The sequence below is a fragment of the Labeo rohita genome, chromosome 10 (assembly GCF_022985175.1).
Source record: "Labeo rohita strain BAU-BD-2019 chromosome 10, IGBB_LRoh.1.0, whole genome shotgun sequence".
NCBI classification, from domain to species: Eukaryota; Metazoa; Chordata; class Actinopteri; order Cypriniformes; family Cyprinidae; genus Labeo; species Labeo rohita.
This window is the reverse complement of record NC_066878.1, coordinates 12,899,473-12,925,039: the sequence shown is the minus strand read 5'-3', so window position 1 is coordinate 12,925,039 and position 25,567 is coordinate 12,899,473. Positions and strand designations below refer to the sequence as shown.

The 25,567-nt window shown below is 35.6% G+C and overlaps 2 protein-coding genes across 2 annotated transcripts; both read right to left on the bottom strand.

The window, feature by feature from the left end:
- Positions 1 to 3,013: 3,013 nt before the first annotated feature.
- On the bottom strand, positions 3,014 to 5,803 carry ponzr2 (plac8 onzin related protein 2). Its single transcript, XM_051121851.1, has 4 exons — positions 5,648 to 5,803; positions 4,679 to 4,792; positions 4,153 to 4,307; positions 3,014 to 3,823 (listed from the first exon to the last, which is right to left on the bottom strand). The coding sequence occupies exons 2-4, from the start codon at positions 4,782 to 4,784 to the stop codon at positions 3,701 to 3,703; spliced, it is 384 nt and encodes a 127-aa protein (XP_050977808.1). The 5' UTR covers positions 4,785 to 4,792; positions 5,648 to 5,803; the 3' UTR covers positions 3,014 to 3,700.
- Positions 5,804 to 14,414: 8,611 nt separating this feature from the next.
- On the bottom strand, positions 14,415 to 19,089 carry cldn7b (claudin 7b). The gene is made up of 4 exons (XM_051121843.1): positions 18,639 to 19,089; positions 16,395 to 16,559; positions 16,009 to 16,093; positions 14,415 to 15,889 (listed from the first exon to the last, which is right to left on the bottom strand). The coding sequence occupies exons 1-4, from the start codon at positions 18,859 to 18,861 to the stop codon at positions 15,730 to 15,732; spliced, it is 633 nt and encodes a 210-aa protein (XP_050977800.1). The 5' UTR covers positions 18,862 to 19,089; the 3' UTR covers positions 14,415 to 15,729.
- Positions 19,090 to 25,567: the final 6,478 nt, after the last annotated feature.

The following is a 25,567-nucleotide window of genomic DNA, read 5'->3' as shown; positions in this document are numbered from 1 at the left end:
ATCATTTAACAAACGATTCAGTTGACAGCGGTTCTAGAGGCAGAGTTGTCCAAAATTAGGAGTTCTATCATAAGATACGAATACTGCGTGTATGTGCGAAAAACTACAAAATGTACAGTCGTTTACACCCTTGAAAAATGCAATATTTATTTCAAATTTCTCATTGACCTTTGGGGCTGTGAGTCAAACAGGCCCACCAACTTTTGTTCCAATCGGCCTCCGCTAACCCTGTCTCATAGGTGAAATTCATCGGCCAGTGGCGGCCATGTTTTTTAAGATACGCAAATGTTCTTACAGACACTTGTGGAACTTTGGACCAAGATTGTGCAAGCAAGTTTCATGCTGATAGGAAAAATATTTGTGTAGTTGTAGGCATTTTTATGTTTTTTTTTTTTTCTCTCTCTTTGGCCACCAAGTGGCCAAGCTCTGCGATTTTTTCATGTGACCTCTGATTGAGCTCTTACATACTTGTTCTAAGTTTGGCGAAGATATCTCATTCCGTTCAGGAGTTATAAGCATTTTATAAGCAGTTATAAGCTCTTTTTTTTTTTAGCTTTTTTTTACATCTTCTCAATCATTTAACAAATGATTTGATTGACAGTAGCGGTTCTAGAGGCAAAGTTGTTCAAAATGAGGAGTTCTATTGTACGATATGAATACTGCATGTATGTGTGAAAAAACGTGCAATGTACAGTTATTTACACCCTTGAAAAATGCAATATTTCTTTTAAATTTCTCATAGACCTTTGGGGCCTTGAATCAAACAGGCCCACTGAGTTTCGTTCCGATTGGCCTCTGCTAACCTTGTCTAATAGCTGAACTTCATGGGCCAATGGCAGCCATGTTTTTTTTTAAGATACAAAAATGTTCTTATAGACACTTGTGGCACTTTGGACCAAGATTGTGCAACGCAATTGTCATGTTGATAGGACAAATGGTTGTGTAGTTGTAGCCATTTTTATGTTTTTTCCCTCTTTGGCCACTCCATGTTTTTTTTCCTGTGACCTCAGATTGAGCTCTTACATACCTGTTCTGAGTTTGGTGAAGATATCTCATTCTGTTCAGGAGTTATATGCATTTTACTAAAAGTGGCCCTGCCCTTTTTGAATGTTTTGGCATCCCTTTGCGACAGCGAGTCGAAAGTTCAACTTTTTTTTTAATAATTATTCATATTCACTCTGCAGAGAATCTTTCTGCACTGGTTTGGTTCCGATCTGGTGAAAAACCTAGGGCTAGTTCGCAAAAGTAGGTTTTTCAAAAAATCCAAAATACCCAAAAATTTCATCATGCAGGCTCACAATCAAATATGAGGCATGTGTTTTGTCTGGCGTGAGCCAAGGATTTCAGCGACATAAGACACGAGCCTGCGACTGATGGTTTAGGAGTTAGCGATTTAGTCCTTTTGATTGCTGTAGTGCGATCAAAATCTCAAATCTTCAAATCTCAAACTTACAGTTTGGTCTGCGCGATCAGTTTTACATGGAAATTGCTGATCCTTGGCCATTCTAACAATTACAATAGGGTTTCAGCACTACTTGTTTGAACCCCTAAATATTAATATTGTCTAGGTGACAGTGGCACCTGGGGAACCCAAACTCCATCAGGCGACAGAAATGGAGGAAAGGAACCCATGGGAGAAACCAGGCTCAGCCGGGAGATCAGTTTTTTTCCAGCCTAAATGAACAAACATGGTATGCATCACAACAGACTGCAGCACAAGTTAGATTTTTGGATTTATGTTATTTAATAAAAGCAGCAGTTTCTTTCTGCTTGAAGACTGAAATAAGTCATACCAGCAGATTAAAACATGAAGGTAGACCTGCCGTTTAGCCAGCAGTAGATGAAGTAGCTTAGTTTAGTTTAGCCACTTGCCTAGTAGATGTTGTTCAAAACCTGCCTTCATTGGAGATATTGGGCAGCTATTTTCTATACAATAAATGTGACAACAATACAAAAATCTTTAACAAAGATCTAGCTGGCTTTCATTTTGGCAATTACAAAAAAGCACCAGTTGTTTACCTGTTTCTTATGGTGAATTTCAAAGTAAGATTTACGTTTGAACTACTCTTTATTCTTTTTTTTATTTTTATACTATTGTTTTTTAAGATAACGACTTCTTAGGAAACGATAGTAGATTCCAGCGGCAAGAAATGTGACTTTTTATTGGCACAGTAACAAAAACACAGTCAGTACAGCTCACTCCTGATTAATATACATGAGCATCGGTTCTTCTGTCCAATGATATGTCAGCGTGGGCGGAGGTACCCTGGCCTGTCGTTTAAACTTAAAAGCATATTTACAGTCGTGGGATCAAGGTTTGGTTCGACATTTAACATTAACAGTCATTATGGCCTATAATACAGTGGTTTCACCGGTACTGTTTAGGCTAGGGTTAGGGCGACTTTATATCTCACAACTGCGATGATGTTTCTCGTAATTACTTTTTAAATGTGTTTTATGTGTAACGTTTTATTCTGGCCTGCAATTACAACTTTATAAGGAATTATCTCACAATATAACTTTATTTCTTATTTGAACCTATGTTCTTTTTTGAACTAGGCTTTCATACTGATTACAGAGAGAAACCAACACAGCTATAGGGAAGAGGTTAAGAATCTGCTGTGCTGGATGGTGGCATACCTTTATGCTATTTTTTCAAAAATGTTGTTTTGCAGGTATGCTGTCACCTGACGTGGGTTGTTGTTGTTTGTTTTTTTTGCATTTATAGGAAATGTCCAGCAGGGGGACACAAAACACAAAACATTCGTACATGCGTTAGATGCTCAATGTTACAATGCCAACATCCACATCAACCTTGAAAGAGATTAAAAATAAAACTATAATAATGAAAAAGCCAAAAACTTCTAATATGCTAATCTATAATAAAATCTACAATCTATCATAAAGTCATATCCACTACTATTACTATTACTAATAATAATGCAATCAGAGTGATAAGAAGAGCCCCTAACACACTCAAACACACCTTTCCAGAGTCATGTACAGGCAAGTGTCAAAGGAAATTATTAATAATTTATTGTGTAACAACACAAGTGAAAGATATGAAAGATTTTCAGTCTTAAAATAAAGGCAATCATGGTAAAAGCAAACATGTTTGGAAACAATATACATTTCTATACTTTTCTTTAAGATTTGCTTAAAGTAAAACTCAGTCCTGGTGACAAAAATGTGATTTTCCCAAGAATTTTTGAAAAGTGAGGAATCATTTCTGTATTGTTTTAAAAAGCTTTACATATCAAAAAACAGAAACATTTTCAAATTTGTAGGTTTTTAACCCAGGAAGTTGAGTACATTCACTGTTGTCACAAATACAGCACTATCACATCTATCCAGATATGTCAAACACTAATTTAGCTGATCACACTTGTCATGATATTTGTGATGCCGATTAGAAATTGAGTAACTCACATTATAGATACACAACAATACAGACATTACATTTAGTAGAAAAAGAGATGGTATCCTTGGCGTTCCATCACAGATTGCATCAGGGACATACAGAAAATCATCATTTTTATAATAAGCATCTTACAATTTAAATGCAATATAAAATGATTCAGGTTGTAGAGATGTATGAAGTTAATAAGATATATTAATAAATATATTTGCCTTTCAGTGTGTCAAGATTTTCCTTATGATTCTTATCATTTACACATCACCACAGCTGCTTCACAACACATTACAAATGTCTGGCACCAACAAGAGTGATTTGTAGATCACGTGCCTTCATCTCTCTTGACATCTGACACCAAACACAAGCTCTGCAGAATGTGACCAGCAAACAGTCATGGCACATGTTACCCTGCAAATCAACACAAAAATACTATTACATCAGTCTACATCACTATCCACCTTTTTCTTCATGTAGGAGTGGGCGCGGCCATTTATGGGTGTGGCTTCCGGTCTCATCCAGTCAAGCTATTTTTAGCTGTGCAAAACAGCTCGTTTTGCTGCTTGATATTGCAAATTGGTGTGTCTTACCATATTATTTTAATGTATTATCTTAATTATGAACACACTGGTTTGTAGCGCAAACTGTTTTGTATATGTGACGTATTTTGAATATGTGACAACTAGCCCCGGTCTCTTCTAAAAGTGCAGTACATTCTGTTGTTTATTGATGATTCTTACCTTAATGCCATAACGCTGGCGCATTGAGACCCTTATGGACATGGTTATGGGTGGGACCATACCAAAGAAATCCAGCAGAGGGAGACACAAGCACTCACCGAATTTCTTGGCTTTTACACACGTGAAACACGGCAAACACCAGTAAGCAAAGCAGCCTGTTCACAGACGTAGTAATAATATTTATTAGGCTATAATGCTTTACATGGCTTTAATGACACGATCTACACAACTAAATGCTTTAGAGGTGTTAGTAGCCTGAATGGTAACGATGTAAGCAGGTAAGTCAAGACATAGGTTATAAGTTTAAATCTAGCCAGAGGTGAAACTGCAGGATGCTTCAGGGCATCTGTCCCTGTAACTTTAAGATGGTTCTGATCTACGAAAGCAGTGGTAGGAGTAGGAAATACTATTCAAAGGATCTTTTGTATTCCACAGAAGAATGTAAGTCATACAGGTTTGGAATGACATGAAGGTGAGTATATGGTGGCAGAATTTGTATTTTTATTTTATTTTAAACATTACTTACATTCAGGCACATCATTGCAACAGTCACAGATACCTGACTCCCACTGATCAGAATGTCTAGAGACCATATTAGGCTGCGGCTGCATGACTACCATTTGATTCGACATGCTTACACCTACAAATGTACAACAGAGTAGCATATGATTTCAGCATCACAGATACTCCAATGATTTCTTATATACACTATACCATATATACTACTGCTTAATATTTTTGTTTTTCCCCAAAAGGTTTGACACAGACATATTTTTGTAACATTATAAATGTCTTCACTATCACTGTTGATCAATTTAAAAACATCCATGCTGAATGAAAATATGAATTTCTTTGAATTAAAAAAAATAAATAAATAATAACATACTTACTCCAAACTTTCGAATGGTAGTGTAACACAGTTTCCACAAAAATAGTAAGCAGCAATTTTTTTCAACATAATAAATAAATAAATGTTTCTTTAGTAGTAAAATCAGCATGTTAAATGATTTCTGAAGACTGGTTCAATGGCTGTTTGCCATCACAGGAAAAAAGTACATTTTAAAATATACTTAAATAGAAAACAGTTATTCCAAAATGGAATAATATTTTACTATGTTACTGTTTTTACTGTATTTTTATCAAGTAAATTCAGCCTTGTTGAGCATAAGAGACTTTTTTTAAAACATTTAAAACATCTTTATTATTCCAAAGTTTTGACTGGCAGCATATAATTGAAATTTAAATAGAAATTATGATATATAATCTTATATTATTCATTTAATACTTATATTTTGATAATTCAAGTTTTTTAAAGATGTTTTCTTCATATAAGAGATCACAGCTTAAAATTTAGTGTTTACAGCTTGCATTTAGAAAGAACTCACTAGTGTCACAGTGAAAGCTATATGATTCCTAATACAAAATGTTAAAAAATACAGATAAGAATAATGAAAAGATCTGATTCTGCATATCTTCATAGAATATCTCCACTTACCTCTGTGCTGACAGGTCCAGCGTAATGCAAAGTATCTGCTGTTTCTAAATCCGTGATCACAATCTTGGTTTTATACTGAGTGCAAGACCATGTCAAAACGAAAAAAAAAGATCATCACACTGGCTCTAAAGGAAACATCCTTAACCTGTTAGACCTGTTTGCAGCAGCATCTTCAAGCAATACACTAAAAAAAGCAAACACACAAAACAGGGTGGAGAACAAGATTGCATTGCTCTTTTGCATATGAAGAACCCAGACATGCTTAATGTATGCAAAATATGTATACAACAGGTTTTCATGAAACTGTTGACATGAATGCCTGCACTCTCAGAAAAAAGGTGAGAAGGCTGTCAGTGAGGTGGTAACTTTTCAAAAGTATATTAGTACCTCATTGTTACACACCTGCATATTAGTGCCTTAAAGGTGCATATTAGTACCCAAAGTGTACATATGTGACCCTGGACTGAAAAACCCGTCATAAGGGTAATTTTTAATTGAGACCTGAAAGCTGAATAAATAAGCTTTCCATTGATGTATGGTTGTTATCTTGTTAGGATAGGACAATATTAGGCTGAGATGTAACTGTTAAGAAAGCTGAGGGTAATTTTATATATATACTGTGCTACTAATGGCTGGTTTTGTGGTCCAGGGTCACATATTAGCCCCCATGGCAGCTTTTGCACCTTTTGTAAGATTGTACAAAGGAATCATTGGAAACCACAAAATAAAAACAGCCTCAGAGAGCAAGTCAGAAATATATCCAGACATCTTTAAAAGTATTTTCAAAAGGTTATGATGTGAAATTCAAAACGTGTCATTGGTAGAAAATAGCCAGGCTATATCTCTAACAGAACAAAATCAGAAAATCAGAAAAAGTGAGATTCATATTCAGAGTTTTTGTCAGATGAAAGCTGTGTAGGTTGGTTTTTTTTTTTTTCCCCACTGCCGAATGTTCTCTGCTGAGGTAAGAAATCCTGTTAGCAGTAGCATCCATTAAACATTTTCCATAAGTGCCTCTCACTCATGAAAAATGCAATATATTAAGGTTGGACTCAGTAACACGCTGAAACTCATATCTTGACATCATGCAGAAATATTAAAATGATGATTACAGTCCTTGCACAACTTTTTACAGAGGCTTTTGTTTTCAGTGGTTTAACAGTTGCTATAGAATCATAAGGAAATATGTGAAGCATTTTACAGGTTACGTAAGTTCACAATGACATTAGCCAAGCTTTTAATGGTCATCATCATCATAAATCTTTTTCATATTTAGTTTTTTTTTTTTTATGTTTGTAAATGTATGTACATTTATAACACTATACTTTGTATTATATCACCTTTTCATCAAGTTACAAAAAAAAAGTTAACGCTAATGCGAGAGCGTTTCTAATGCCACGTCTGTGGGAGGGACAGTAAATTTGACGTTGTTCTCTCTTCTGACTGCTGATATCAGTCTCTCTCTATTTTTTTCCTTTGAATGAAAGTTGTGAAAATACTATTGTGAAGTTTTTCTTTTGTTATTTGAGCAAATGGGAATGCAAAAAATCAGTTTGTGACAAACTGATAGATGGACTGATATTCGTACATTCAAAAGATAAAACAGAAAGACAAACTGATAGCTAGATAGTTTTGTTATTTGAGCAAATGGGAATGCAAAAAATATGTTTGTGGTACACTCCCATTCACTGCTCTCACATTTAACCCAACTAAGACGACTTCCGTTAAGAGAAATCCGGAAATGTGAGAAAGGTCCATTCTCTTCCTATTGTTTTTTACATTCCGATGACTTAAAGGAATAGTTCGCCCAAAAATGCAGATTTTTTTTTATGAAATCCGAGAGCTTTATGACCCTCTTGCAATGCAACCATGTTCAAGGCCCAGAAAAGTAATAGGGACATTGTTAAAATAATCCATGTGTGGTTTTATGAAACTACAAGAATAATGGACTATTTTAATGATGTCCTTACTACCTTTCTGAGACTTAAATGTGTCAGTTCTATGGCTGTCTATGTAGAAAGCTTTAAGATTTCATCAAAAATATCTTAATTTGTGTTTTGAAGATCATCGAAGGTATGGGTTTGGAACAACATGAGGTTGAGTAATTAATGACAGAAATTTCATTTTTGGGTGAACTATCCCTTTAAGTGATGCAGCATCTTTAGTTGTTTCACATTATGTATTTACTGAAAGCATGACTTAAAGATGCACAGGATGAGCTGTGTACCCTTCAGTAATCTCAGAGACAGATTGTGATTAAAGATGAGCAGAGTTACAACTTTCTCTACAGATTTATTAGTTTGGTTCCAAGATTAGAGTCAGTAAATTGTAAGCTGGAGTACAGCTGGGCACTATACCCAGTCATGACATCAGGGGGTGTAGGATTGGGAATCCCTGAGTCATGAAATCTTCCTCCTGTCTCTGTTGAAATGTTTGACAGAAACAACATCCCTAGTCTGAAAGTCCTATTGGAATTCCTTCTAAAATTTGCAGCCAGTCCTGAAGGATCCTAATGTGTTTTTCCTCACACAATTCCAACATTAACACAAAACAAGAAGTAGGTCTTTCAAAATAGGACCAAATGTCCCCATACACTGTAAAAAACAATTTGTTGAATCAACTTAAAATAATTTGTAACCTGGCTGCCTTAAAATTTTAAGTTCAGTCAACTCAAAAAAAGTTTATTCAACTTGAAATGTTAAATTATACTAAGTGACAACTTAGATATTTGAGTTGAATCAACTTAAAATTTTAAGGCAGCTGGGTTACTTACCCATCTGTTAAGTTTACCAAACACAAATATCTAAGTTGTTACTTAGTACAACTTAATATTTCAAGTTGACTGAACTTATTTTAGTTGACTGAACTTAAAATTTTAAGGCAGCAGGGTAACAAATTATTTTAAGTTGATTCAACAAATTGTGATTTTTATTTTTTACAGTGTAGTACTTGGGAACATGTTGTATTGTGGTTAGTAACTAACCAAACCCTAACCATAAAATAAGTGCTTGTTAATAAATATTACTCAGTGTTTGCGTATTTATGTAATTACACTGACATCTTAAAATATAACCATGTATATACACACACACACACACACACACGTCTGGTTTATTATCCTTGTGGGGACTCTCCATAGGCGCAATGGTTTTTATACTCTCCACACTGTATTTTCTATCCCCTTACCCTAACCCTACCCCTAAACCTAACCCTTACAGAAAACTTTCTGCATTTTTATTTTCTCAAAAAAACTCATTCTGTATGATTTATAAGCTTTTGTACCCATGGGGACTTCAAGCCAGTCCCCACAATGTCAAAAATGTCAGGTTTTACTATCCTTGTGGGGACATTTGGTCCCCACAATGTAGCAAAAACAAATACACACATACACACACACACACACACACTATATTCGTACATTCAAAAGATAAACAGAAAGACAAACTGATAGATAGATAGATAGATAGATAGATAGATAGATAGCCTTAGAATCTTTTTTATAACATCTTATTCATTCCAAACTTGTTATGTAATTCAATAGAAATCCTCTAGACATATCTTTAAGAATTTTGATTAGGGATTAAATGGAATTAAGAGGGCAGTAAACATTCTCTCGTGGTCGTGTTTAGTCGCAAAAACATCATAAAGTCATTGAAGGAGCGTGGGTGAATGACCAATGTGATTCTCAGAAAGAGGAGCTTACGCCATCCGGTCCTCTGCATCCTTTGACTGGAAGACACGGAACACGAAGTCTGTCATTACCGAGGGATGCTGGTCAAGAGCAGTTGAATTCTGCAGTTTTCCGCCTGAATAACGAAGTGGAATGAAACACGAGCTCACTGCAGAGACTACGACAAACTGCTAACACTGAGCAAACTGATACACCGGCCAACATATAGACTGAAAATAACTGTTACATCCTCCCTACGTCCGTTTCGTCGTCCGCTACACTTCTGAATGCTGTACTGTTGCGGTGGAAGGGAGAAGGAGGAGAAGGAGCACACGGGCGCGGAGGAAGCGTTGATGAGCAGCGGAGAAGCAGACACCGTCACCGCTGGAAACCGGGAAGAAACTCCAGCTGCAGGGATGTTTGACACGACGGATATGCCCGAGCTCCTGCCGCCCTCGGGGCAACTTCAACCGAGTCCTCGTGACTCGGTGTGTCAGATGCAGCATTTGCGGGTTGAGTTCAACAGAGACTGCTTGAGTCCCGAATCTCCTCAACGGAGGTTAGGCCAGAGGGCCCCCAAACTTGGACAAATTGGACGGTCAAAGAGAGGTCAGTAATGTTTTTCTAATTTTGTACTGTAAACTGAAACCCGTATGTTTGCAGAAATATTAGTCGTGGTTAAGCCACAACATTGAACAGTCTCCACGGACTCATTTTCTTCTGGCATTTCTGAGCTTCTTGTTTCAAATGCTATATATATATATCAACATAAACTACAAGTGTCTGTAAAATAATAAAGACTTGGACACACTGGATGGTCAAAGAGAGAGCAGTAGTGTTTTTCTGTTTCATTTATTTGGATGATTTATGATTTTTCACCACATCTTGCAGGAAATGTATTTAAAATGTGTTTTTATGTCAATTTCATATACATATTTAGAAGATTTAAAACATTGTATAAGGTACAGAAGCTCTTTAAGCTTTAATAAAGTGTATTGTGCCATTTAAAACTGAATTAAAAGCCTTTTCATAACAGGGTTGACAGTTTTATTGCTAATTTAGTTAGCATTGTGCTCAAGGTTATGACATTACAAATGGTTTAAATAATTTAATGCTGATATTTCTACAAACATATATTTTTTTAATAATCAGCTGTTTACAATACAAAATCATACATGGTAACAGGGTTGACAGTTTCATGTGTCACTTTTGCTAAAAATATAATGTAACCAAGATTTTATTATTATTACTTGATATTTCTACAAATATTCAGTTTTTTAAAAATAATTGTGTACAAATTCAACAATGAAGATTCAGAAATACTAACAAACTTGGCAGGGTTGGGGCCATTCATGAATTGAATTGAGAATGAATGGTAAATTCCAATTCACTACCTGGAATGGAATTGGAATTGGAATTGCATGCAGCTGACAGGAAATGGAATTGGAATTGAATTGGAATGTCAGGAAACAGAATTGAAATCAAATAAATTCCACTAAATTCCACTTGAGATATTTAGGCCTGAGGGATGCAATCTTAGCGATGCTAAATTTCAGGAAATGATGATAATTCGATGCAATAAAAAGTGAATGAAATACATGAATGAACATGACTCATTTTTTTGTGAGTTGAGACATATATTATGTAGTAATCATATATTGAATGTATAGTACATCCAGAAACTTATCACCACTGTCATTCAATTATTAATTCATAATGTACAGTTCTCATTTTTATTTACTTGCATTTGATCAACTCTATTTCATACATTACTTGGTATTTGTAAAGCATCATAAATAAAGTTCAAATGTATGTCTCTAAATGCAATCACAAATAAATGCTCAGAAACAGCAATAAACGGAATTCAGTGGAATTTCCCTGAATTGAATTCCACTTCCTGTAATTCCAATTCAATTCCAACTCTGTTTCCTGTAATTGTTGTTGAATTCCAATTCCATTTCCTTCTTTGAATTGGAATTGTTGAGTTCATTCCTGAATTGACCCCAACCCTGAAACTTGGAAAAAAATAAGATAAAAAGAATACATAATAACTTATGGAATTACACATTTAATTGAATATTTACATATTAAGGGATAGTTCATCCAAAAATGAAAATTCTGTCATTAATTACTCATGTCTCACCCTCATGTCTTTTCAAACTTGTAAGACCTTCGTTTATCTTCGGAAAACAAATTAAGGTATTTTTGATGAAATTTTAGAGATTTTTGACTCTCCGTAGACAGCAACACAACCACGTTCAAGCCACAGGACATCTTTAAAATAGTCCACGTGACATCAGTGGTTCAACCTTAATTTTATGAAGCTACCAGAACTTTTTGTGCACAAAGAAATAAAAAAAAAAATCTTAATTTGTGTTCCAAAGATAAACAAAGGTTTTACGGGTTTGAAATGACATGAGACAGAATTTGACGAAGTTTAAAAAAAAAAAAAAAAGCATTTTTATCAGGCTCCTATATATAGGTTTCTACCTAAGTACCAGTAGTTCTGATTGGGCTAAGGCTGGGATTTAGCGAGTTAGAAGTAAAAGTATTTGATGGACGTATACTATGTATCTAAAGCATTCACTCAGTGTCATCTCAGTTTTGACTGATGTAGCTTTTAGAGGGTTTTGCATCTGAACTCTTCGTTTTCATTTTTGGTTGAACTATCCCTTCAAGTAAGGTTAAACCTTGTTCATTAATGTAATTCTATAGTGATTTAATTACACTGTGCACACTGTAACTAAACACTAAACCATGACCCAAATTTTCATTGCTTTGTAAATTAAGATGAACTTTATTTTATAGTGGTTATAGAAGACGAAGATCTGGACGACGTTATGAACAACAACAACGGGCCTCTACCTGTCCCTCTCAGCAATGAGCCATCTTGAGCCTGTCTAGATTGTTAATATTCTGGACCAGCTATTCCTGAAATGCACCCTTCTGCCACGGGACAGTCGGGATACTTTCAGCAGGAGGAAAGTCAGACACCTCTCCCAGTATCAGATTCACACGAGATCCGCATGCGTTTCAGCTGTAGTTTACTAGTCGCATGGCAGCAGCTGTCAGTCTACAACAGGCCACACAGGTGATTTATTGTGTAGTAGCTTCATAGACCAGAGCTCTGTGTGTGACACTTGTGCCTCCCAAAGGGAGAAATGTGCATATGTAGGCTGATTAACATAATTCTGACCAAAGGCAAAGACCAGCCACTGTAGATCACTCTGTCCAGGCTTGTGCTGTTATAAAGATGTTGTCTTTCAATTCATTTATTTAAGCATTTGGCAAGAAGAATAGCACAGTATTCTTGTGTTTTACTTGTCTCTCAAAACTCTGAAAATGTATGCTGCTTCCTAGAGCCATGGTTGTAACCTATTGTCCAAGACAATATTCAAATGTCAACTAAAAAGATATTTCCTCTGGCATTTCTGACTTTTTTAATTAACAGAAACTTGAAGTATAGGTTTATAGGTTAAAACAATGATTAATTACATTAATTTCAGAGGTTTCAGAAAAAAAAATGTGTTCACTTTTTAGTAGTTTTTTTATGTATAATCTAAAGTCATTTTATGTGCCGTGGCTGAGAATTACTTTCCTAAAGGCTTTGCATCTCTAGCTGGTTTACATGCTTTTCTGCCTTATGAAACATTGCACGTTGCATTATTTATCACTGTGAAAAGCTATGCACTTGCTTGATTATTGCCATGATAAGTTATTTTTGAAGTATCTAATAAGGTTATTTGACTAGTTGGCTGAATGATTCTATGGCATGTATGAAGAATTTATATTGTTTTATGTGTTGCTTGCATTTTGTATTTGAGCACTGGAAAAAGGGACATGCAAAACGAATAAATGTATAAAATTTGACATAATAAATTAAGTTGAGCTTAATTTTATTGCTCTGTCCCAGGTCAAAGTGTCAAACTGTTCGATCCTTGTCCACTAGATGGCAACGAAACCTAAAAAATTAGTATTATGCTTTTAAGCACTGATTGTTAATTTTACATTTCTGCATTGTCACCATGTATTGACATCCATTTATTGACATCAGTCTACGTATTTGCAAAGTGCCTTAAAATGTACACGTTCAATGATTTGGAAAACCTGAATTCAGTAGGTGTGTTACGTTTTCAATGAATTTCCATAACATATGTTATGGGTTAACCTCGCCCAATACAAATTGTTCTTGGCGCCACAATTAGCAAAATGTCTGCTAGATGACTTCCTAATGTGATATATAGCCTAGATTTTAAAAACATGCTTTGTAAATGTTTCATTTGCTAATTATTTCAATTAAATGCCCACCCAGCATTCTGTTACTATAGTAATTTCCTGAGGTAAACGCGATTTGTGGTAAATTTGCAGGTGTCTATAATTTGTAATCTCACTTTTGTTGTTAGGCTACTGAAACCATTGTGAGGTGTAAATACAGTATAGGCCTATGTCTATTTACAGGTATAAAGAACAAGACAAGCCTTTTATTTCGACTTTATTTAGTCTGAATTAGCAGGACCCACCATGTTTAACCACTGCGTTTGACCGACGAGATACAAATTAACAGGAAGTGATCTCTGAGTGGCGGTAGAGAGCAACAATTACCACAGGTATACATTGTGGAAAAGTACCTTATATTTTGTCTGAAATATAGGTCCTGGAGTGACGCTGTCCTGCAGACTTTTGCTCCAACCCAAATCAAACGTTCCAAACGTCACTCCAAGAACGACAGGGACGCCTATTTAGGTGAAACGTAAATCCCCTTTGTATACAGTAGCTTTATTTATTATGTTTAGTAACCAATGGTAGCATATTTGTGAAATACAAATGGCTGTACCTAGTAATTGTTACCCAGAGCAAGTTGCTGACGCAATTCACTGATTCTGTGTGGTGACCTATTTTCCTTTCACTCATATTCTCCGTTTACAGGGATTATTTACATTAAGACACGTTTGCAGCGTTAGCCAAAATATGCAAATTATGCTGAAACGGAAGTCAGAGGACCATGTGACTCAAGGCCAAGGTATTTGCACATCACCAATATAGGTTAACTGCCACAGATTTCATTGGGGACACATAAAGAATGTGACAATGAACAGGTCTTGTTTTAAAAAATGTATTTACATAAAATTTATTATATTGCAAACTGAACAGTCAAAAACAACTTAAAAAGTTAAATATTTGCATAAGCTGGTTACAAATATAACATGACTATCCTAAATAGACTTGAGGGCAACCCACCTCAAGTGGTCCAAGCACAAAGACCAAAGTAAAAAAAAAAAAAAAAAACACTTAGAGGACCAGTTTGAGTGTCACATGTTGTGGACAGACAAAAGGACAATTCATGTGACCCTTGGATTGTAACCAGCTGTGATAAAACCGAGCAAATATCTACAGCCTGTTCTCTTGGTGCGTATAAAAAGAAGAAAGGAGTGTCAAAAGATTTTGTAACAATAGTTTTATACCAAGGAGCTGGAGGACAAAAACAAATAAAAAGTTTCACTTTGTATAAATAAGAGCCGTTTCTTTCATTTAAAAAGACTGACCTAAATTAGAAGTGTAGTGCTTTATCTTTAGCCTCACCCAAACCAAGTCAAATGTTTGTTTTTTTCACCTACAGTTTCAGTCTAGCTCTATTACCATGCCAACAAATTCAGTCTAGTTCAACATTCCACTCCTTTTCATAAATACGTTCACTTAGAGTAGATAAGCAAGTTACTACTTCCTTTCGGAAATAGTCTTTGAATAGCAATGAGCGAAACTTCCCTCAGATGATTTGTATAAAGTGAAGTATTGCATGAAAAGAGAAAATTTGATACGTCACCAGACTGAAATTATGCAGCAAAGTGAACCAGAAATTTGCATGTTGGCTCTTAAAACAAACAAATACAGAAAAGGTTACATTTAAGTTGTTCTTCTCTCATGCACCTCAGTGTCTGGCATAGTTCTTAAAGTGATGCATAAAGCAAGCAAAGCAGATGAGGTCAGAACATGGCTTTATAGTAGAGATGCATTATTAATGAGCAGTATGAGTGATGATTTTTTCCCTGAGCATGCCTCTCTCTTTCATGTTCACTAATCATGGCAGTCTTATGAAATGAGGAACACACTGGGGAAGAACCCCCTTTTTCCAAACCCATATCAGTAACAGGATTTACAATAGGAAAAACAGACTTGGCGCTTGAAAGAAAGAAAACAGAAGTGACCTCTATTTCTGAGGTGGGCTGCTGTATCGGAGCACGAGTAAAATTTTCCCCAAGGACACTGATCATAGCTGTTTGTTCTATTCTAAATCAAACACAATACAAGGAATTAAAATCTAAACAGATCTGAGATCAGCTGACTAGGGAAACTTCGACAGATGCTCTGTGATTTAAAACATGCTCTTCTCCAGCATGTGAGCGACTGCCGTGGCTCAAACGTACTCCTTGCTGCTGCTAGGGGGTCTGGAGGACTTGGGGTACCTGGAGGATGATTTACCACCCTTTGGGCAGGAGGCAGCCAACATGCCTCCACCCATTATGTCTAGGAATGCACCTGCCCATGCGATGAAAATGGCAGCTCCGAATTCATACCTATAGAAATAAAATATATTATAATACAAGCTTTAAGCTTCAATTTTTGGTAACAAGAGGAGGAGAAACTATAAAATGAGGTGAAGCACATGGATAAATGCAACCACGTTTGAACTTACTTTGTGTTGACCGGTGTGAAGGGGTTGTAGAAGTCCCGGACGATTTGATTTGTAAACCAGCCGCAGGCAACAATGCTACAAATGGCTAAGGAATGGAAGAGAACCCGATAAATTAGTTACTTATAAAAGAGAAATTCCAACCGTGTTTTTGACAGTTTCTGTCCACAAAGAGGGAGTGAACATTTTAGTCATCTAACAATGTTAGATTCTGTAGCAATAACAGAACAAAGACTCCTAAACTGGCAAAATTTTAGGTTTCATTTAAAAACCTAATCTAGATTTTAGTTAGTTTTTTCCAGAACGGGAACTTCCTAGTACTGACAAAGTATAAAACTACCATTATTTTTTACATTACAAAACTAGCATTGATAGTAGAGTAAACATACCTGCAACAATGAGGATTATACCGCCTGTCATGGCAATTTTTGACTTTTTGGCCTTGTCATCACCACCACAGTTAGTGCACTTCATGCCCATGCTGGCCACACCCAGTCCTGCGACTGTGAGAAGGATCGAGACAATCATCAGGGCACGAGTTGCCTGGAGAGCACCTGAAAAGGGAGCAAGGTAGAAAATGAGTGAGATACAAATAGTAAAAAGGCAAATAATTCAGTCTTAATGCAGTACATTTGTGACAGGGACATTGAGACTGCCACACAAATAAAAATAAACAGAGGCTACATGAAAGCTTATTCTATTGTTTTCAACGTTTAAACTCAGATGAGCACACAAAACGGGCAAGTGCTGTAATAGTGAATCAGAAAGATTACAGACAGACTAAAGGGTTTTGAAATGGCCTAATTCTCTACAGGCTTTTGTTTCTTCCTCTGACTCACAAAAAAAGCCCTTCCCCCAGCTACACCTGCAGTCAGGTGCAATAGAGACCGGTTCCAACCGGAAGCCTCCTTTGAGAGCGCAGTGAGATTGTACACATATGTGGGCAAAGATTTGCCCTTCAGCTTTAGAAAAGGAACCGGTTTAACCAGTCATGGGAACTTCAACAATCTATCTAGTTTCTTTTTGCTTTGTAGGCATGGTTTGAGTTTCAAAAGTATTTTCAAGACTTTTAGTATTGAGATAAACTCTTATTAGAAAGTACTCAGTTCATTAGTAATGCGTCCCTTGAAACAGAATGCATATTACACTCTTACAGCATATACAAAATGGCTGATGTCCGTTATGTCACCTTGCCTGTTTTTCCCCACTTTGCTTTTTCCTTGTTAAATCTCATGGTTTATTTCTAACAGCAATACTACAGCAAGCTATTAAACAGGCTATATCAACCTTTTGTGTGCATAACATAAAAACTCACTGATAAGATTGTGTTTTAAACAGGCTAAATCAAAAGACTGAAGTGGTAATTGGCTAAATGACTTTAGTGTGTATAAACACACAGCCATAAAATGACCTTTCCATCAATCTCAGGTGAGTAAAGAGGGGATGAAATAGCCTAGGGTAAATAAACATTACGTAAGGAGCATACGACTGTACTAAAAAGGCACTATTTGAGTTTAAAAAGCTTCATTGTCTGTGTTTAGGTGCTTTTACAAAGGAGTTCTCTTTTGGTTGTGTTTTAATAAGCCGTTGGCAAAATACACAAGTCATTCAAAGACAATGCCTGACTCCCCCTCCCGATACAGGAGCACCAAGTTTCCGCGAGTGGAGGAAGGGTGGGAGTCACGCCCGTATAATCATTACTTTGAGTAAAAGCGTAACCCAACTGTATCACCCAACACTAAACTAGCATTGTCCCAGTCGGAAAGTTCACCCTAATGTTAAAACGGCTTACATTGTGTGCTTTTTTATCACGAATAATCTTTTATTTTGACAACTTTGGCTTAAAAAAGGCCACAGAATTGCTTTTACACATTCCTGAAAGTCGGCTGCCCTTTTTACCACCTTTGAGCTTCCTTTGACCCAAAACGAATGAATATATGAAACAAAAATGCATTATGTAACAAGTCAAAACAAAATTCATTATCGAACACGCAGCTCTGTAAGAATGTGAGAGAGGCTAATCACACATTTTGCCATTAAACGCCACTTTATCACTTTATGCACTAAACATACAAAGATAAGAATTTTTGAGGGAACTCGGAACAACAGGTGTGCGTCCTTATTATTGTAACACTAGAGGAGTTGCCGAGAAATGGCTGTAGGGCGTGGTAACCAAAAACAATTTGCGTCCTAGCTTTCATGTACGGACAAGACAAACATCACAACAAGGGTCTGAAATTTGCACGTTATATTTTATAAGTAATAATTAAAATAAATAGCTTGAATCCAGTTTTTCGTGTTCTGAACAAAACGTTTACACGTTTTAATTTCATATTTAATTACTAACGTAGTTATGGCACGTAACAAATAAATTATATCAGTAGCCTGGCACCATTCGAAGCCAAAATACTCGTATAATTATTATCACAGTGTGAAGAAGTGATCGTATGCCAGTACTCTAAATGGTGCGCGCATGCGCGCTCACAGGTGCAGCGTTTCACTAAGCAACCGTTTTCGAATTTAAAACCACAACTAATGTAAACAAGTAGTCCAGTGCAATTTTTTATTTAAGTACAACAGTGTTGTCAATAGTACACCCTTTGTAAAATCGTATAGGCGATTTTTGTACTTACCATCGAGTTGTAGGATGGAGTCATACACCTTGCACTGCATTTGTCCGGTGCTCTGGAAAGCGCACGACATCCAAAGGCCTTGATACATCGCTATAGCTGTGATTATATTATCTCCAACGTAGGCAGACATCTTCCACTGAGGTAAGATTGTGCCAGCAATGAGCCCAATCAAACCTAGAAGCGATAGAGTAAATCCCAGGAGCTGCAGTCCTTTATTTGCCATCTTCTCACAATTAACTTAAAAGATAAACTATATCTGAAAGCAGTTCAGCAAAGAGCTATAAATCTTCTCCAAGTGAGTTTGGTTTTCGTAGTCCTCAGACGTTCAATACAGTGTGTTTTAACAGTCTTTTTAAAAAATTTTAAGAAAAAGATCCGTTAAGAGACGATGTGGATGCCCCGAGTCAGACACCTGTTGAGTGTTGCCGCACCTTGAATATGAAATGAGCTGCTGATTTGAGCTTTAAGAGTGTCGTCGTCTTTATGGGCGGAGACTTTCTGAGTTTCGTCTTCGGTTCCGTTTAGTTTGTTGTGTAGAGGTTTGGGGGTTTCGTGACGACACCTTATCGTAGTATGAGAAACGTCACCTGTTATCACAAACCAGAGTTTGGTCATTTTTTTTTTTTTTTTTAATCTGTATCGCATCTCACATGTTTTTTAACTGGATGTAAGTTAGTCATATGTTGGCCATTTCGTGAAAAGCGTGCCTTTTGTATTCGTCATGAACTTGTAAATGATGACTTAACAATTAAAAACTGACAGCACTGTGTGTGTTATTAGTGTTATATACCACTAATACACAACTAACCATTAACAATTAAAAACTGACAGCACTGTTACTGTGTTATTAGTGGTAATTTATTCATAACCCACTCTGTTAGTTTACCTGTGTGTGGTAGAGAAAAGAGCTCGTTTTATATATTGTTATCCATATCCATTCCTATACACACACACAATTATCAACACTTTTTATTGCATTTAAATATAACATTTAGTATGATCACTTTTTAATATTTTTTAATAAGTATAGGTCATAACATAAGTGTTTACATAAATATGTTTTTGTTACAGTGAATGATGATGCTACATTGAAAAGCATACAAACACTTCTTTTTAATATGCTTTCTATGTATATAAAAGCACTTTTGTATATTTACTTTGATGAGGACACCAAAATGGCATGAGGATGCCTCGTCATTGACCCATACACACACATATATGCTCACACACACACACATATATGTATGTATATATATATATATATATATATATATATATAACTGTAAGATTTGTAATATTTTTTAAATAAGTCTCTTCTGCTCACCAAGTCTACATTTATTTGAGTCCAACAAAACAGTACGTTTTTGAAATATTTTTACTATTTAAAATAACTGTTTTCTATTTTAGTATATTTCAAAATGTAATTCATTGCTGTGATTTCAAAGCAGAATTTTTAGCATCAGTCTTTAGTGTCATGTGATCCTTCAGAAATCATTCTAATATTCTGATTTGCTGCTCAAACATTTATTACTATTATTATTATGTTGAAAACAGCTAGTAGAACTTGTTCAGTTTTTTGCTGAAACAGAAATGTTTTGTAACATTATAAATGTCTTTATCATAACTTTAAAGCAACCCTACATTTATTTCTCTCATTTCTAATAATTAAAAAAAAAAAAGATACTGACCAACCTTTGAATGGTATAGTGTATGTTACAAAAGCTTTTTATTTCAAATAAATGCTGATCTTTGGATTTTTCTTTTCATCAAAGCATGCTGAAAAATGTACTCAACTGCTTTAAACATTGATAATAATAATAAAATAATGTTTCTTGAACAGCAAATCATATTAGAATGATTTCTGAAGGATTAGCTTTAATCACAGGAATAAATCACCTTTTAAAATATATACAAATAGAAATGAGTTATTTTAAATAGTAAAAATATTTCAAAATATTACTGCTTTTGATGTACTTCTGATTAAATAAATGCAGGCTTGGTGATCAGAAGAGAATTCTTTAAAAAAAACATTACTGTTCAAAAACTTTTGACTGGTAGTGTGTGCATGTATGCAAAAAAAAAAAAAAAAAAAAAAAAAAAACACTTTGTTGACATATTTATTTATATTCTTTGGTTTCAGTGTTTGAGCAAATGCTTATGGTATTGAGTCACAAAAGCAAATGAATACTTATGAAGGATGACAGTGTTACATGCCCCATCTTAAGAGAAGTGCCTGACACAGTAAGAAAGTTATGACAATCTAAGACCACCTATTAAATTGAGGAATTATTTTTTAGACTTGAGTTGAAATGAGTGACTGATTACTATTTACCACATAGAAAGTAAGGCAGGAAACTCACAGGCCACATGTCAGAATGTTTACAGGAAATGCACTTAGGGTTCACAATGTGTTAGTATATATGAACATATGATTTACACAGGCACAATATTTTGCAAATTAGTTTAAATATATTGCAAATATACCTATGCTAAATTAAAGAATTGACTTTTATACTATCATTTTACTAAGCCAAATCAAATTTAAATAATGTCTAGGAATTAACAAGGTATATTCAAATAAAATAATCCATCCAAACAAAAGCAGAATATGTGTGTGTGTGTTTGTGTGTGTGTATATTTGTTTATTTATTTTTGCATCCTGTATGTCAGTGTTCCAGTTTAAAAAACCCCCCGGCCAACCCAACATACTTTTCTGCTGTTTAAACTATTTCATAATCAAAGTTGTTCTGTGTTGTTCTGACATGTCTTTACTGTTTTAGAAATTGTTAGTAAATACAGATTACATGCTTTTGTACTATAAAAAGCCAAAGTTTCGTAGCAACCGCTTTGTAGTTCCATAGAAGTATAGGCTACTCCTTTTCAAAAGAGTTTCCAGGGAAGTTATTCCACTTAAGATTTTACCTCCATTGCTGTTTGTCTAGTCACATTATCACAAACACAGAGAGAAAGAGAAAAGGGAGTGTCTTTAGGAATCATACGAACTATGTCACAGGTTTCAGTCAGACAAAAAATTCCTGATGTGATTCATACTGACCTGAACATGTACAAGTGTGTACAAATGGATCTACACTTCCTAGTTTATGAGTATGTGAAACTGTTTACTAGAACATCCTTTACCAGCGCGTTCTCACAGGAGGGGGAGGGTTGTAACGTACCAGTACTGGTCAAACAGGTTCTGCCGTAAACCACACAACACAACCCTGAGCATTTCCTGGAGTCCAAAGACATATACAAAGAACTCTCTACTTTATATTTCCCTCCACACGCAATATCCAAGATTCACGTACACAGCTCCTCTCATACTATCTTATGCTCCAGTGAGACATTTCACACACTCGACTGGTCGCTGTCTCAGAGAACATGAGAAACTCGGAAGTTTATTTCTGACGTTGTGTGCGAATGCAAACTTCCTATAAATATCTTCGTCATGGCAGTACAAGAATCATATTTTGTTTCTCGGTGTGCTTTTTCCTGAGCGTAGATTTGAATGTCACCTCTATGTTTGGGTGGTTGGGGAGAGGGGTAAGGGGGGAGGTCTTATTAGACCCACCCTTATAATTATTTAGAGTTCCAAGTCAAGTAATTCAAACTGTCAACTGATAGTGACTCATGGCTGAGAAGAAAATGGGACGAGTATCAATTGAGACGCTCGTAATTCTAACAACTGCTTTGTTTTCATGGTAATATTATCACATATTGCTATGTATAGTTTAATTCGCTCTGAGGTGTTTGCATACATATTTATCTTGTAGCATGAAGCACTGCTACCACTTTTTGATCTTATCCACAGTTCCTATGGAGATGAGTTTCGTGGAAACTTGCTCTCTCGCTCTCTGTCTGCTCATACAGTTTCTACTACCGCCCCCTACTATAAACATCCCGCTAGAGTTCAGTTCGGCCAGTAGGGGGAGTCGTGGCCTTACTGTGTAGCTCAGTCCAGAGAGCTCTGACATTTGTTTTGTTCCTTTCTTTATCGGTGTAATGGATGCTGAACATCACCAAAATGTCTCAGCAGACTCTCTCTGTTTCTCTCTTTGTTCTTCCTTCTTGGGGTCTGATAACAGTAATGTCCATTTACATCCTAATGAGAACAAGAAGGTGAGACTGAGAGAATAAAGGACAGAAAAGAATGTGTGTGGGAATGAGATAAAAGTGAAATCAATGGTGATGTTGCCAGGGCCTCACAGGGAAGGATAATAGAGGACATTAGGATAAACACTGAGTGTGTGTTTTTGTAAGAGGCTTCATACAAATCTGAGACCAGTATAGGGAAAATGCTATTTGCATAATTTAATAGATTTTCTTTTTTTTTTTTATTATAAATTATTTTTTGGCCATAACATTTTAGATTTAATTTGGTTTGTCTATTATTTGCTTATTATTTGACAGCAGTGTTAAATTCAGCATCATCCCACACTTTAAAAAATGTTTCTAACAGTTTTTAGAAGATTATTGGAGTATGTTTTGCATGAAAATACAGTTGAAGTCTTTTTACTTTAACCCCCATTTTTGAATATAGACATGAAAGTGCACTATCCAAACTTAAATTGTTATAAATCATAAACAAATACATTTTCTAATATGATTTTGAAGTACTATTTTACATGGTAATACAATGTCAGATTTTACAATGGGTTTTAAAGGATGAATTTTGAGGTTGTAAACTTTCAATTGACATATAAGTTCTGATATTTTCTAAACATGATAGGGAAAAAGGCAATGAAAAAAGACTTTTGGTCACAAAGGTCATAAGTCCTGTTATGATGTAGATTTTTGAGGTGCAATCTTGTCATAAACTATTACTGTTTCTACATAATTTGTAACAAAAGAACAGTGCTAAAATATATATTTAGAAGTCTTAAATCTTTCCAACGATATATAGTTTGTCATGATTGGATTAGGATTGTAATATAGTGAAGTAAACTTAAGCATCCCTCTGAGGGGATGGGTGTGTCAGGCATTGTGTGCGGGAAGGAGGAGTAGGGACGAGGAAGTCAGGAACACACACTTTATTAATATAATCGAAACCACACACTAACGCAACGAAAAGTAACATTAAGAACTTACAACACGTGAGGAACTGAAACAGACTTATATAGGACAGCTGCTTAGACGAGGACAGGTGTGAGTGATTAACCAATGATGTAATAACAAGCAACGGAACAGGAAAGACCAAATAAGGACATATGAGGGAAAAACCAACAAAACAGTCCACAGGGGTGTGACAGGGTGACAGTTCAAATGTTAAAATGTCATGTTTAATTCAATGTTTTATTTGATTGTAATTATTTGTGAAATTTACTAGCAGTGTCTGAGTTAGGGTTAGGTATAGTTTTTGTTTTTTTTTTTTACAGTGCAAAATTCAAAATACAAGCAGAACCTGTAAAAAAAACAAAAAAAAAAAAACAAAAAAAAAAACACACAGAAAATAACATCTATAAATAAAATCAAATTTCTTTCCTGTTATGCAAAGCTGAATTTTCAGCATCGTTACTCCAGTCTAGTGTCACATGATCCTTCAGAAATCATTCTAATATGCTGATTTATTATTGTTTTTGAAAACAGGATTCTAAGATGAATTGGAAAAAAAAAAAAGATCAGCATTTATTTAAAATAGAAATGTTTTGTAATCATACAAATTTCATGACTGTTAAAAAGTTTGGGGTCATTGAATTCTGTCTTTATTTCTTTCTTTCTTTTTTTGAAAGAAATGAATACTTGTATTCAAAAAGCATCTGTTAAATTGATAAAAAATGATAGTAAAGACTTACAATATTAGAAAAGATTTTAGAGGTTTTTATTTTTATGTTTTTAATATATTTTATTAATCAAAGAATCCTGAAAAAGGTATCACAAGTTCCAAAATATTAAGCAGCACAGCTGTTCCCAACATTATTAATAAATCAGCATATCAGAATGATTTCTGAAGGATCACATGACACTAAAGACTGGAGTAATGATGCTGAAAATTTAGCTTTGCATCACAGAAATTAATTTTATTTTGAAGTATATTAAAATAGAAAACTGTTACTATATATTGCAATAATATTTCACAATTTCACTGTTTTTTTTCTGTATTTTTGAACAAATAAATGAACTTTTGAAGAACTAGTTCCACTTGTAGAGAACCATTTGCGTTATACAAAATACAAGGTTCTATGGGTGTTATAGGTTCTTTAAGAAACCAAAAATGCAAGTAAAGAATGTTTACTTCTATGGGTATTTTAGGTAATTAGTGCACACAGTATCATAACCAAGGCTGCTGACTCAGGTTTCATTTGCGTTGTGGATGCAGCGTCTCTTACATCCACTAGAGAGCAGTATAAAACAGGCCTTAAACAGTTATTGCGTTCTCATATGCCAAAGACCTTGGCGATCAGTTTAAGTGGTACAATTTGGGGAGAGTCTGGAGATGTGTTCAGGAGGCCTCGGGGCAGAGCTGAAGGCCTCAGGGAAGAGTTCAAATACTGTGTACGATGTCAGGTTTGAATGCACACAGCATACAGAGTGAGAAGCTTTAAGAAGATGCCATGTTGGATCAAAATCATCCTCCGAGAGATCATAGAGGCTTGTAAGAGAACACAGTTGTGTTTGTGAGCGTATATTTGCTTGCCAGTGTGTGTGTAGAGACTTGTTTCTGTATGCATTATACTTGCAGCCTATGTGTGTGTGTGCGGGGTGAGATCAGGAAGGGAAGCCCCGGTCTAAATGCTGAGCCCAGATGGCAAATGTAATGAGGAGCAGCATGCAGAGGTGCGTTCTTTGACCCTGCCACCCTCGCCTTCCTCTTCCCTTCCTCCCCAGGGACACGTCTATGAATAATGCATGGATCAATTATTACTTCTAACATTTTGCTGTATTTCCTCCAGAGCACCGTGAATGTAGGAGAGATTGCAGCGGGGTGCCCA